Source organism: Triturus cristatus, chromosome 5_1 (genome assembly GCF_964204655.1).
Source record: "Triturus cristatus chromosome 5_1, aTriCri1.1, whole genome shotgun sequence".
Taxonomy (NCBI): domain Eukaryota; kingdom Metazoa; phylum Chordata; class Amphibia; order Caudata; family Salamandridae; genus Triturus; species Triturus cristatus.
This window is the reverse complement of record NC_140587.1, coordinates 160,812,562-160,827,860: the sequence shown is the minus strand read 5'-3', so window position 1 is coordinate 160,827,860 and position 15,299 is coordinate 160,812,562. Positions and strand designations below refer to the sequence as shown.

Here is a 15,299-nt window from a genome sequence, read left to right as displayed (position 1 = left end):
ATCATCCATAGACTGACTCATGAGGTCATCGTCGCTGAACTTCACCGGCCCACAACATTCACATTAAATCATAACTTTGGTCAGAGTGCGAGTTTGTGTGAGTTTGTGTCCTGACCATCCCCTCCCTGCTAATAGTACTGGCCGCCACTTACGGAAAATAGTAAACACTGCCAACCACGGATTAGGCTGAGCATCATAAACCGTGCATGTGCGGTCTGTTACAAGGTATATTAAGCCTCACCAAGCACAAGCACCAAGCTTGGAGCCCACCCATTGTTTACCATTGGTTGGGTTTCAAAGTCCGTCAAAATAGCCTGCTTCCTATTCCTGTCCTAGCTTGTCCCTTTACAATCTCTTTGATTGGCTGGCATCGCTGCTTCCAAGTGCTTGTTTTCTAAGTGCTACTTTTTCTTTTGTGTGCAGCACTCCATTAGAGCGAATGTGTTTTCAAGCCCTCTACGTCTCTTCTCCTGCACTCTGTGTTGCTCTCTATTGCCAGACTGCTCCCCATTGCTGCCCACGCCCTCTGTGTTGCTTTCCCCCCTAATCCTGTTATTTTGCTCCAGCCCTTCCTCATTGCTTATGCGTCCCTCTCAGCCTTCTCTCCGTGTCTTTTGTTTCCCCTCCAAACTTCCCACCGTTCGTGTCTCCTCCTGTGCTTAGGCGCCCCCCTGTTCCCCTCTATTGCTTCTCCATTCGCCCCACCTTTCCTTGTGTTGCTCGGCTCACCCTCTACCCGCTTTAAAGAAAAGAACACTTTTTAGTGTCTTCTTTTCTTTTTAGTTACGGATCCACTCAGATTTGTAAAAAAATAAACACACCTGTCATTTTGGCTACAAAATAATGCAGACAGCCGCTTCAAAGACTTTAGGGTCACTTTTTGTTTGTACTTTGTGCTTTTTGAACTTTAAACTTTAGCCATGCTGTACATTATTGTGAATAGAAAGCATTGGCAAAGCCAACAGGTGAGAGCTAATGACTATGCTTGTCTTTACGGTTTTTGATAACATTGGAAAACACTGAAAAAAACAACCCACTGGCATTTTCAACAAATGGAAACTGAAAACAGAAATGCATAATTATATTTGACTAATACCCAATGCAGCATCATCCATAGTGACTCATCGGGCCATTCTGTCTGAACTTCACTGGCCCACAGCATTCCCATTAGAGCATGCCTGCTTTCTAACCTCTCAGGGCCCCTCAGTTCGACCTGAAGCGTTTCCAGAGTAAAACTAAGGGCCTGATTTGGACTTGGTGGAACGGTACTCCATCCCAAACATGATGGATATCTTTCCCACCTTATTACCGGTGCGTATTCTATAATGCGCTTGTGAAAAGTGTGTTGTGTTGTGTAAAATGTGTTTATTCCACACAGGTTTCAGCAGTAGCCAATGCAAGGAGGCATTGTTACTAAGGCTGTTTTATAGGCTTCTTTAGAAGCAGTGGTTGTAGAAAAGCAGGTTTCTTCAAAGCCATACACTAAAACTGTTGCTTGTACTTTGCAGGTGAGTAGGGGGTTTACAGCTCCATCAAATTTGGTGCTATGTAGCAACAGATTATCCTGCTGTGGTGCAAAAAATGTTATTAATGTCACCTATGTTAAAAATGTTCTTGACGGTTGGGGGCGAAGGAAGAGTGGTGGTTTTAGCAACACCAGACAATAAGTTCAATTGAGTGTTGGAGTGATTAGCATTCAGGAACTTTCAGATAAGCGTTAGGGGTGGACGTAATTTGCATAATTTGCTGTAGCGTAATTTCACAAAATTAAGGCAAGTTTACGCGAGGAGTGTAACTCAACATTTTGTACTACAAAAATAGCGCTAAATTCAACAGCAGCAGCCACTTACGCTCACTACGTTTGTTGTTTCTCTGCTCGTGTGGTCGGATTTTTGTGCCAAATTACTCATAGTTACGCAAACTGACGTAATTATGTAATTTTGCCTCATAGGTGTAAATCAAAATTACTTCAGTATAATAACATTTTCACCCCGGCCTAATAAGGGTTTGGCTGTGTGATATCTCATGTTGAAGATTTATTTTGGTCTTCTTTTCTTCAGCTTGTGCAGGTGAACGGATGCCCTAGGATGAAACTGAGTGAAGATGAAGACAAAATGACAATCCCAGGAAGAAAGACTGTCTACAGACTGCATGACTGCCATGGTGAGTTTATAGGGGCATTCTGCCCCCACCTTTTCTGACTCGAGATAGTCGCTCGCTGCATGCCTCTTCATGCAGTATGTAGCTCCTGCAAATTTCCATTCGTTCTCAAGTCAAACTAGTTCCACCGAAAACTGCTTGCCAGGTCTGGATTTGCAAGACGCATGCATAGCTATTGCACACAAATGTAGGCATTGTACTTCTCCTGCTTTGTTCTGTTGCTTTGTTTCTCCTGCTGGAACCTGAAGCATAGTTTCAAATGTGGCATAATTCAAGGAAAATGATTTGGGCTATCTCACTTGTTAATGATTATATGCTCTGGGCTGTGCATAATAAATCCAGAAAGCACAATAATAATGTAAACTGGATCTTCTTCCATTCATAGAATAATAAAATGTGAGAAATATGTGCTTAATTCCACACCACAAGTCTTTGACATGCCCCACTGTATGCCCTTTGCAAGTCTCACCCTTGTGTGATCTTGCATTTGCTGGTGGGAAACTGCTGAAATGGACCTCCTTCCTAAATTATAGAGAATGCTGAGTTGAAGCTTTTCCTTCCGGAGTTTCTTTCGGCATGTGTGGTTTTTTTTCAGCAGCTGCAGGACCGTGTGAAGTTGATTCACATGATGTGAATAATTCGGCCATCTAGAGGTTGGGTCTGGAAGTGTTAGGATACAAAACATTTCCCACAATGCCCCATTATATGACCACCATTTAGGTGCCCTGAGAGCTCATGAGGAAATTACTTAAGGTTCATTGAAAGGAGTCAAGGGAACACCAGAAAGTTTGTGGAACATTGATTTTGATGCTGGATCTAGGTTTCGGGGGGAATTTCAGTGTGGTTACAGAGTGACTGTTGATAAAGGTAAGGTTTCACAAGACCATTATAGAGTGTGAACACACTGTTCAAATTCTGCACCAATTGCCATAGCAAGTTCGCCCTTAAAAACAAACTTCCTCTATATGTTTTGTCTGCCAAGGGACCATAAGTCCTACTCACTTTTCGAACCCAAGATTTAATAGACGGAGACAAGGTTTTACTTGCTCACGGGTGGTGAGTAGAGAAATCTTTGTCAATCTAGAGGGTTTCTCTGAAGATGGCAACAATGAGGCAGAGGAGACTCGGGGGATAACACCAGGTGGACACTCGAGGGATTTCATGAAGAAAATATTTCAGCGGTTGGAGTTTTTTTGTATAAAAAAGACCATACACCTGCAGTTCTCCAAAGGAATAAAACATCTTGAGCCACCTACCAAGTTGCCGCTTAAGATGCCGAAACCAAAATAGTCAAGCGAAAAAACAGAACAGCATAAAATTAAGCCCGTGACACCAAAGAAGTACCCAGTCAAAGTAGTTTCATATTCCCACCCCAAAGAAAGATACCAGTAAGGTTATGCCAAAAGGCATCTGCTGTGCTTCAGAAGGCAATCAAGCTCGAAAGGGGCCATAAGACAATGGCACCCTTGAATGAAAAATCCTACAAGGACACAAAAGGCCAGCAGCATCATCATTGTTGAGAGGAAGAGGACAATAGAGGCAGAAATTGAACTACTACTCAGAAAGAAAAGGGTCTTTGAGTAATCCATATGGATACACAGGTTTCCAAAACCACTAGGTATAAAGAAGCCGACCAGTGATAGCACACTTTAGACCCGTTGACACCGCAGCATGTTAAGGCAGATATGCACTTGGACGAATAAGAAATGATTTATACACACCGGAACAGCGGAGGAGTTGGATATGAGACACAAAAAGGTGAGAAGACCTATAATTAGTATCCTCTCAAGAAAAGGTTGACACAGATCCCTTTAGGCTTTCACTTTCATAGGACTTCTCTATGTATTGCAGGGTAGTAAAAAGAGCAGCAGAGACTTTTGCAGTTCGAATCGAGACTGAAAAGGAAGATGCGTATGTCGAAGAACTAGCCCATCTTTAATTTTGTCTCATTGGGTCCACCAACAAATTGGACCGGGTGCTGTGTAGTCCTGATACGGACTTTGGTGCTCCCCGACTGGAGCAGTCTTTGTTTAGTGGATGGGACTCATATAATACAGCTAAAAACTTCTAATAAGAATGACCAAGATTCTTGTTTCAATGCTTTATCTAAAGAATTAATAGACTAATTACAGAAAAGATGCCATAAGCAAAATGTAGCTAGTTTAAAGCCCTGTATTGCATATTAATACGATGGGGCTGATTCGTGATTTTGTGTATTGTGACTTATAATGATAGTTGTGTTTTTATGTCACATGTTAGTAATTACCTGAGTTTCAAAAAAATAAAAACCTTTTCCTTTGGTACTTCCCACTATTTTTTGATTACGAAACAAATATTTTTCACAAAAAAGAATCTGAGATTCTGACATTTGTAACATTAATTATATTCAAAATTAATTTTGCTTTTTTAAGGGGCCAGTGTTCTATACAATAGCTTATACCCATGGTCCATATACACCCTTGGGTTTCCTTTTTGATTTGTACATGAGTAAATTTAGCAGCCAAGAGTAGAAATCATAGATTCAAAGAACTCCGTACAGTTGTGAATGAAATCTGGCATAGATTTTCCTTCTAAGGGCCTGCTTATGATGTCGGACCGACCGGAGTCCGTCTGACACCATTTTGGAACTGGAACCGAACTACCTCCTGTCGTCCGTTCCAGCCCAGCAAGTAAGATGCGACCGGACCCTGTTCGGTCGCAGTCATATACTTTACAATGGGAGCATGTATTCCGAACGGTGTGCATGCTTTCATTGCAAAAAGCAGAAGTTCAGTTCATCCCTGCATCAAGGCGCCTGCCACGGGGTGCAGGGATCAACAGGGGGGGGTTACCATAGGTGCCCCCTAGGCCGCCATTCGGTGGCCTTACACCCATCAGGGCCCTGCTGGGGGCCCCGAAAGACAGATTCCCAATGCCTTTCTGTGTCGGAAAGGCCGGCACAGAAAGGCAGTGGGAATGTGCCATCGTAATCCCTCGGCTGGAAAGAGCCGGCCGTAGAATTACTGAAGGCTTTCCGAATGGCAGACTTGCTCTCCAAGCCCCTCAGAAGAAATTTGGAAATCTGATTTGGATTCCCTTCTGACCGACCCCATCAAAATGGGTAGGTCGAATAGGAATCTGACCAGCCGATTACAATGCATGCTGGAGGGCTCTGACTGACTGTCCACCCCACATCGTAATCGGGCCCTAAGATGGGGAAAAGGGGGGGTCTCTCTAGTTACAGAAATTCTTGCTTTTTAATAGAGCTTTAAACCAAGACATTCATACCTGGGAATGCATGCGAGAACGTGCCATCTTTCTTGCATGGTATGCCCCCACTTTTTGCTGAATTGCTGATGTACTTTGACTGAGTGTGCCCTGGGCTCCTGCCAATCAGGTGCCCAGGGCCTGTGTTCCTTCCCTAAAACTGCAATGAAGCCTAAACCCAATTGGCATCTCTGGCCACTTGTCAGACCCTGGTAAATGGTACCCAGGGCATTGTGGCCAGAGAAGGTCCTGAGGGCTGCAGCACTTATTGTGCCACCCTTTGAGGCCCTGTACCCTGACACACACGCACTGCCTTTGCAGAGTTGCCCCCTGAACCTAACCCCCAATCCACGTCCTGCCTGAGAGGCTGCCACCCAGCAGACATGTTGCTGGACCCCTGGGTAGAGAGCCATCTGCTCTCCTGGGCCTGCAACAATGCAAATCCTGTGTGAGGTGCTAGGTCTCCTCCCCCAGGATGGGCAGGGGAAGCTTCAAAGGCATGTCGCCTTTGTGAGCTTCTCCAGGCCACTTGCTGTACTCATCAACTGGCCCCCACCGGTTCTAACCCCCACTCTGGCTGGAAGACTGGCGGGAAAGCCCAAGTGAGCAAAGGAGGTGTGCCAGCCTCTGCCAACCCCACCCCTCAGGTAGGGGAGGCGAGGTGAAGCACAACTCCGGGCTCTCGCCATCTTGAGGATGGGGAGCCCTGCCCAATCAGCATTAGGCTCCTGCCGCCCTCCCACTGGAGAGTGGCAGGATAGGGGGTGTACCCACCCCAGGGAAGGGACCCATTGGTCCCTGACCTCTACCGACCTGAACCGCCCCGAAATTTAGTATTTAGAGGTACCCTGAACCTTCCTTCCTCAGATCCCGAATCCGAAAGAAGAACAAGAAGATAGAAGACCTGCCGTGCAGCTGCTAACAATATCTGGGGTCCTAAACTACAAAGAATGCAGATGGATTCATTCACTCAACTCTGTTCATAACGGGTTGAACGAGATTGAGGAGACCGCAAGGCAAATGGGACAACTCTAAACTTGGGGTCACTTATGTCCCGTTCCCAGCTAAAATCTCACTTCAATCTGAATGCTCTACACATATGTTGAATGAGTCCGCAGGTTACTCAAGTCCACTCGAGTCACCTAGCTATTCATGTCCTGATCCCATTTATGAATACAATTGCAATAAACATATTATACAGCACACTTACTATGCTAAAAGATCTGTGTAACATTCATTTTGATATTGTGTTTTTTGCATTTATTCCAAACGGTTCAATTCAAGTATGGCCGCTCTAACTGTAACATTCATTTTAAATGGTTTTGATTAATGTATGATTTGTTCAATTCCAGTATGATCGCTGTAACTGTTCATTCGATCTTGATCCCACTTGGGGTTGCATTAGTCATGTCAAGAGAGAGAACCTCCTCCCCTAATCAATCCTTCATACCTCACATGGTCTCCCCGATATGTCTTAGAGCCGCTTGTAACCTTGCGCAGTTTTATTCTGCCACACCCACTTGAATGAGCCTCGACCACCTGGTCTAAGTATCAATACCAATTGTTTTCGAATTTGTTTCGATATCTTTGTTAAGCCGTAAGCTCACACGGAGCCGCGTCACACACGTAGCTGGTCTCTTAGCAACGAGACTTGGACGCTACTGCGTTACCTCCCCTGACTCGCATGACGGTGGGACGTCACATACGTAGCAGGTTGCCTAGCAACGAGCCCTGCACGCTATCACACACGCCACATACACGCGCTCCGTCAAACTTTCAAACAGACGTCCATCGGCACACTCGTGGATAGAGCTGGAGTAGATGGGACGTTTGCCTGCGCCCGCTGACCGGAATAATTCATTTTTCCTGGTTTCATCCAGGTAAGCGCTGGGAACAATAATAATGTGGCGCTGACTTTGGATGCGATCTTCACAAAAGGTGATTAACCACCTCCTAACCTTTTACACAGAATCGCACAGTGATCTTCATGATCACAGGAGACAGGACGATCGCCTGTGATCCTTCACCACACCGATTTGCCATCCCAGACTATTTGGAAGACGGGAGTCGATTCCCTTCACTGGGTGAGTCGGCTTATGCCCCGGTTCTGAATAAACGCGTATTTAAATCACAGCCCTTTTAAGATTTTAAGCTTTAAACAACGCTTGCTTTCCCAATTAGGAAACTCCACCGGGAAGAATTCTTGCAGCGCATTACATCCTTGCTACTGCGTGCATACTCGCCCCCTGAATCGCCCTGGGCCCCGTTAGGTGAGTCTTTCACCTTACTAGCCTTGATTAAATTCAATTTTTTCACCTCAACACACCTGACCATATACATTACTATTCCCCAGGATGTCCCCATTGTCCCTGTCCTGATGAAGACCCGCATTGACTAAGACAGTAATGCCCCCTTGGGTTGAAACGTCGACATATCCCCTGGACCAGCTGAAAGACTCTGTATAAAGACCCACTTATTCAGTCTACAGAACTATTCAAATAGCTTTTGTGTTCTGGCCTTTTTAAAGAAACATCAACACCACGAAAGTCACCTTGTATATATTATGCACTTTCACCACAGCACTGAGCACTACTTGTCACTTTGTCACAAATTACAGTTTACCTTTTGTCGTGACAGCCTTGCTAATTGAATGTGGGGATTTATAAATGACGTAATTTATAAAACTTTTCAAATACCCCCTTCTTTTGTGTGTTTATGACAATTTGCCTTTTATGTGAATTAACCTATGATTGCTCTAATGTTTTAAGAAATAGTACACACCCGACAGAACCAATTGTTTGTTTTGCATATGACCGCCCAGGTTCTGAGGGATACTGGGTTACCCCATTACTATAAATAAGCTAACAAGAGGACAACACCAACTGACTTTGCCCCAGCCCTACAGGCCTGTCGACCCTCAAACCTGCTCCTGCTAAACCCCGGCGTCTCCAGTGGTCAGCAACCTAGAAAACCCCAGAGGACCTGACTGCCTTGCTCAGCTACCAAGACTGGGACTCCCACGAGCAGTGGTCCTGCTAAAAAACAAGCAACAACTCCTGGTGCCAGCCAGGAACCGCAAATCCAGCACACTCTGCACCCGCCGAGCCAGGCCTGTGCCTGAGTGGACCAAGACCACGAGGACGTCCCCCCGGCGACTGTGACCAAGAATCCAGCACCCAAGGACCCTCCTCGACGCTCCTGACGACGCCAGCAGCCTCAGAACCAGGGACCCCTCCAACCGCGACCAGCAGAGGGTAAGATTTCCCAACGCCAAAAGGCACCCCTGCACCTGGCGCCCTGCGGCCCCCTGTGCCCAATTCCTGGGTGCCTACCTTATCTACAGCTTCCCAAATTACCTCTCGAAGTGGTGGTCACGCCTGAAGAATCTCCGTCCCCGAGCTTGCAGCCTTTGTTCATCTTGCAGCTTCTCCATTGAAATACATTGAGTGCCCGACTGCTCAAAAGCACCCTGCACCCAGCCACCGGAGTGCCCCTGGAAGTGCAACATCTATCCTATCTTACTTCCCCACTTGCCCTGTGTAAGTGACCAGGAGCCCAGCTCCCACAGCCGCGTGGCCTGCCTGCTAGCAGCCACCAACCAAGGGCCCCCTGCCTGACATAGGCTAACATTGGGCCTAACTCTTTCTGCTCCCGGCTGCCCCTGTGCCGCTGAGGGTGTACCAACTGTACCTACTTGACCCTGGGAGACCCCTGAGTCTATGCCCAGAACCTGAACTCTGCCAGTCGAGTACTTACCTGAAAGCCGATAACCTACATTTTCTCCATAGGGTAACATTGACTGGTTTCACTTGGAAATTCTTCTAAGTGTCGAGTTTTGAAACTTTAAAGTAGTCACTTAAAATCGCCCGATCAACAAACGAAATTACTCACCTGTTATCAGGAGAGATCCCAGTGCTGGATCTTGGTGCCCAGCACTGACCCTGAAAAGTAATTACAACTGTACTTATCGATAACTTGATTTTCCTCCATTAGATAACATTGTCTGGTTTTTGCCAGAAATCCTTTTGTGGATTTTTGAAACATACAAATATTCCTTACTTATTGAAAGTATACAACTACAGCATTTCATTCTGAGAAAGTATTTTGATACCTACTTGTGGTTCTAAAATAAAACAACTATATATTTTTTATATACAAAACAATTGGCATAGAGTTCAGTTCTTGAGTGTGTGAGACCATTTGCTGACTGAGTGTGTACAACAAATGCTTTACACTGTCCTCTGATACTGCCTTACTGCTCGATCAAGCTATCACTTTAGAGAGTAAGGTTATATCTAACTTTAGCCTCTGCCAAACCTATGGGGACTGTGGACTCTGTGCACACTGAACCTTACTTTGGCGCAGTATATACAGAGCCACTTTTTTACATTGCACCAATAGGAAACAAGCTGAAGGAATATTTTACTACAAAATGCATTTGAGGATTCTCTCAGGGTAGTATTACATTGCAATGCAACCATTTTCACAGTCTTGGCTGTATAGTTGTGTGGATACATTGTTTAATCGGTGGATTATCATACCATATATCATATGGTATCATCAAGTGATATATTGTGACGCTGAGGGAAGATGGAGGACAGTGTAAACACAGTCTAATGTTAGAATAAGCTCAGTTCGTAATGCTCTTTATTGACAGAAAATCGACACTCACAGTACCCCCTCAGATGAATTTAATTATCACACAAAACATTTATTACAACACATCATTAATCAATTTCTTCTGCTTCGTCGCTCCTAGACCCTTCAGGGTGTCATAAAGTTCGCTCTGCATCTCTTCAACTGTGACAACAAGCAGTATTACACTTTCTTTCTGTCTTTCCTGACAGCTTCTTATACCCACAATTCATCCCCTTCTGTGATGAAATGTCTGTGCAAAACATTAGGAAAATGAGCCCACATGCATTTCCAATCGGTGTGATCAAGAGAAGGGTTGTAGCAAATTCAAATTTTCTCCTCCTACACTACAAAGCCACTCTACTATCTTGGCAAATCCCTTTCCAGTGGATCCATAGAATGATCCTAATCCTTCCCAGGGAACAGATTCCTCCTGTTCACCTAGTTTGTGGTATTAGTAATATAGCTGCCAAGATGCTTATCTTTGCGAGGAATGTATGCACAACATTCCCGAGCATGAATGACTTTGCAAACTCCACCTTCACTCCTGAGAAGCAAATCCAACGCAAGGCATTTTTTGCATAATCAGTGCTCATAGATCTTTATTGATCACTGTTAGTGTGCCAGCCGTATTAGTCGCAAGTCGATCAACTAAAGTAAGCAGTTTCCTAATCTTTACATCATTCAATGCTATTCCTATAGATGGTATAAGTGCTCCTAAAATATCACTGACAATCTACTTGAAGCTTTGCTTACTTCGCCTAATATATTTCTCAAGAGGAAAGTCTGATTCATTAGTATGATAGATCCTGGGGAAGTCTAATGCGGCATAGCCACTACCTACCCAATTGTGCGGTAGCTTAATGTTGTAGTGCCCTTTTTGGATGGTCATCCCCCACTTTTGCTGCTAGATGCTGTGGTAATTGATTGTAAAGTGTGCTGGGTCCTGCTGATCAGGCCCAGCACCAGTGCTCTTGCCCTTAAACTGTAAGTGGAATTGGTACATCCAATTGGCAAATATTGCCACACCCCTGTAAGGTCCAAGAATTTGGTACCAGTGGTACCCAGGGCAGCACTGTAAAAGGAGCGCAAGGACCGTAGCACTTATTGTGCCACCCTGTGTGACCCAAGGAAAACTGAAGTCGGCATGTTTGCCATGTCAGCCTTGCACGGGCAGCTTGCCTGTTTGAGTTTGACCCTGCACACACCATGTGTGACAGCGTCACCTCACTGCATATAATATGTCAGTCCCCCTTAATGCAGGCTTCCTACAGCAGAGGAGGCAGGGTGCATTATAGGATATGTGTTGGAATATGTGCCGCAAGTGACCGACGGTCCATCCGATCCATCAGATAACATGGGCTGCCATATGGGCATTGCCGATATGTTCAGCTCTGTGATGGTCCGGTCGATTTCATTTGAGTTTAGTGTCAAACATATGCTTTTTAACCCCCAACATGATGGTGTCGAGGTGTAACATGCATGTACCTAGGTGGCGCTTTAGACTGTAACAAAAACGAGGGCCCCTGTAGATAACTCGTGAAAGGCAGGGAAATCAGGGGAAAAATACAGATTTCTCTGTACGTCCATTCGCGGGGTTTAACCACTCTACTAGCCTAACAGGAGCTTCTACTTTCTCCTTCCTCCCCTGCGTTCATGTGCTTTGTTTCATGTAGGGCACGTGTTTTTAGCCATATGTACGGGCTCTGTATCGCTGCCCCCTTGAGGGCATGCAGGGCCATCCATCACTGACTATCCCGGTGTGCCTGACTGTTTTTTCTCCTCACACAACCTTAAATATTCCTCTTGGTATGTGTGTACCGTACTATGAAGCGTGGTTCACGCTTACCTTTGTCCATATATTGTCGCTAATGCAGCGGCATTCTGAGGATATTTAGCTTTGTTATAGTTTCAGGATTTTCCTGTTACATTTAGTTTACTAATTAAAATATTCAGATTTTTTGTCTTTTACTGGCCAGGACCAGACCCCTCTCTACACTCTGGTTCGGACAGATATAATGTGAACGTTCCCTCTTTATCATTATGAGGCTCTCCAGTCTGACTTTTAACTTTTTTAACGTTTATGGCTTCTCGCTGCTTCTGTTTGACTCCTCAAATGCACTTTTGATTATGATGATGTCAAGTTGATACTCAGGATCTTGAGTAACGTTAAGCATAAGGACAGACAGACTCCAGCTATCTTTCAAATTCGAAGAGACGTGACACCCGTTCTCTCCACCTGAGATACCTTCTGAGAGCAGCCTTTCCAGTGCTGCTAAGGTACTTTAATCTGGCCCTTTTTGAGATTTATAGGACTCAATATGGATATGCGCTTGAGAATAACTAGAGTTTATATCTTTTATTACCTATATACAGGAACATTTTCCACCCATGGGATCTTTATCCCATCCTATGGTCTCAGTCTCCTTGATCGATCAAGTTCTTTCTATTAGAGGTGTAAGTATTTACTCCTATAATGGTAACCATTAGCTCCCCGCTTTATCTTATCTTGGTTCTGCGGGGTGACTCTCTTCCTACTCTTCCTGGATAGATCTACTTCTCTGCATGTTGACTACACGGCACATATTTTCTCGATATAACAAGCGTGGTGTGCTTGTTTTGATCTTCATTCTTGAGTTTGTCCATCGAGGTACTGCTTTCTCACCGGGATATATTCACACAAGGGTCTACTGTTTATCTGCTATTTTGCATGTTCAGTTTCTTCAGGTCAAATGAATGACACAATTTTTCCTTCACTTCCCTCATGTAAGCTCTTTGAGCTTTTTTTTATTTTGTTATCCTCCTAAGCCAAGAAACAGACTTACAGACATGTCAAAAATGTTGATTATTACAGTACACATTGATTGTTGCCACTAAGACCCTCTGACCCATTTTACGCTTTTAGCGCCCTGAGGAAGGTGCGACCAGGATACTGGGGTCATCACCGAAACGCAAGTCGCCACAAATTCTGGAGACAAAACGAGAGGACCATTGAACACAGTAATTGTTTGAAATGTACTAATTTATTGGTGAAAGTTTCAACTGATATTCAGATAAATTACATTATTACTACGCCAACAAAAGAATTGATTGCAATTTAAGGCCCTCTCGAATACTTTGTATGTCTTGATCGTCAGACTTTTTGTGCTTTTTTTATTGTGTGTTAATGAATGTTGTATGAATGAGTATGTGTGATTGTATGATCAGAGGGCGTTACATAGGTTCTCTTGGTGTCTGATTTTTGTTTTCGTTATTTTGTTACATACACACAGATATTGGTTTGACAATAAATTATATAAACCATTTTTGTAAATAAATATCAACAATAAAAATCATAAAAGTAATACATTTTTCCAATTTTTGCTTATTTGCTTAATAGATGCTTATTCGCCCCAGCTGTGTAGACAGTTGTGCATGTTCCTTGGCTCCTTTAGGACTCCCAGCGAGCGTTGATAAGATGGTGAGAATTTCCACCAACCAAAAATATATATAGGTAGGAAACGTGGTATTTTTTTCATTTTGGCACTTTAGACCGTGTCCACCAAGTTAACCTAGTGTTCTCGTGCCTTGGTGGGCTTTTTCAAAGGTTTGCTGCCAAGACAGAAGGCTGACCTCATGCTGGGGAGTGTGTGCCTCTCCCAGAAGCTAGAGAAAAAGACCTGTGTGAGCAGAAGGCGATACATCCGCCCACACGGGATGGCTAGAGATTAGACCGGTGTGGCAGTGACCCTCAAAGGCTTCACTGGCGCCACTTGTCAAAGGAACTTGTCCCCCACTCAAGGACAAATCCTCCCCCTGCTCCAGGCACTGTTTTTGCCGGGCAGGTGGGAAATTATTTATGCAGGAGGTGTCTATCTCCACAAGACTGAGCACACCTCTAGGGTGTTGCAGCTGAGATATACAGTTGAGGATGGTTTTGGCCATCTTGAATTTAGGCTAGAAATCCGATTGTGACTAGTTGTAGTAACCTACACCCACAGGATGTCTTCACAACTGGGGCGGATTAGCCGCCGGACTAGATGCCCATTGGCTACTAGTCCTCACACCCACGAACACCCCCTAAATCCAGGATTTAAGGGGCACCCCAGACACCAGACTCTTAGTTTCAATGTGATAACAAGAGAATCGTCCCCACAACAAGACAGGACTCCACGAAGAGAGACGCTAAACTCTGCACCTGTTGCAGCCACCCTGCATCTGCTGGTGTTCGGCTCGACTAAGGCCAAGAGGCCTGTTCCAGAAGGAAGGTGAACCCCTCTGCAAACTCCAGACTTCACAGGAACTCCCTTGGGCTAGAGGAACTAGACCCCTACATTCGACGGGCACAAACTGCTAAGTCCACGACCTTGAAGTCCTGTTCCCTCGAGCCATCCGACATGGCCGCTTAAAGTCCTTGGGCAGGCGAGTTCTAGGAACTGTAGTCCCGATCCTCAGCGAGGCTCAGTTTTTGACAACGTTCCTCTGGAAGAAGATTTCTTCAACTAGAGTGATTGCAGGTACCAAGGCTTATTGGTGGTCAGTTTGACTACAACCTGCTTTATTCGACACTTGAAGAGAAGATTCAACTGCACAAATAACCAACCACCCCTGTGGCTCCATCATAAAGATCTTGCATTTGTTTCACCCTCTCTTGGCATGCCTGCCTGCTCTTCTAGCCGCAGATCCAGTTCAGCACCACTGATCGCCAAGAGCACCTCTACACCCGAGTAACCTGAGCCAGGTAGGTCGGATCTGCCTGGAGAGTCCTGGTCTAGGGCCAGCTCCTTGGTGAAGTTCCAACGGGTTTTGCTCAACTCACCCGCAAGTACCTTTTTTGCTATGGAAACCATTTCCGACACCACAAGCCTGATTGACTGCTCCATTTGACAGCTAAAGTACCTATCTGCACCCCACTCACCGGAGCGAGGTAAAATTGTCCTAGCTGTTGTGAACTGGTCTAGGGATTAGCAAGACTTTAAGTCTAAGTAGGTTCCTTTAAACTCACTCTCAAAGTACCCTATTGCATATGTGTTTTTCCTAGTGACCTCAACATTAATGTTTTCACATTGCAAAGTGATGATTTATTTAATGCTTTAAAATTGATACCTCCGGTTATACGTTTTGGTGTCTAAAAATATATAAAAATCAGTGCTATTTCTATAAATTGGTGTCAGATTTCTCTTGAGTCGTTTAAAATACTTCTCGTCCATGCTGGTGATGTGAAATACTTAACACATGTTCCTCTAAGTAGCCTGTCTACTCTTTGCCACTCTATCAGT

The 15,299-nt window shown here is 44.7% G+C and overlaps 1 protein-coding gene across 1 annotated transcript in view; it reads left to right on the top strand.

Moving 5' to 3' along the window:
- The window catches only part of NAPRT (nicotinate phosphoribosyltransferase), a 306,647-nt gene that overhangs the window by 238,409 nt on the left and 52,939 nt on the right, over nucleotides 1-15,299 (top strand). Inside the window, exon 10 of the mRNA XM_085604693.1 lies at nucleotides 2,061-2,163. Within this exon, the coding sequence (XP_085460819.1) occupies nucleotides 2,061-2,163 (103 nt within the window). The remainder of the gene's footprint in view (nucleotides 1-2,060; nucleotides 2,164-15,299) is intronic.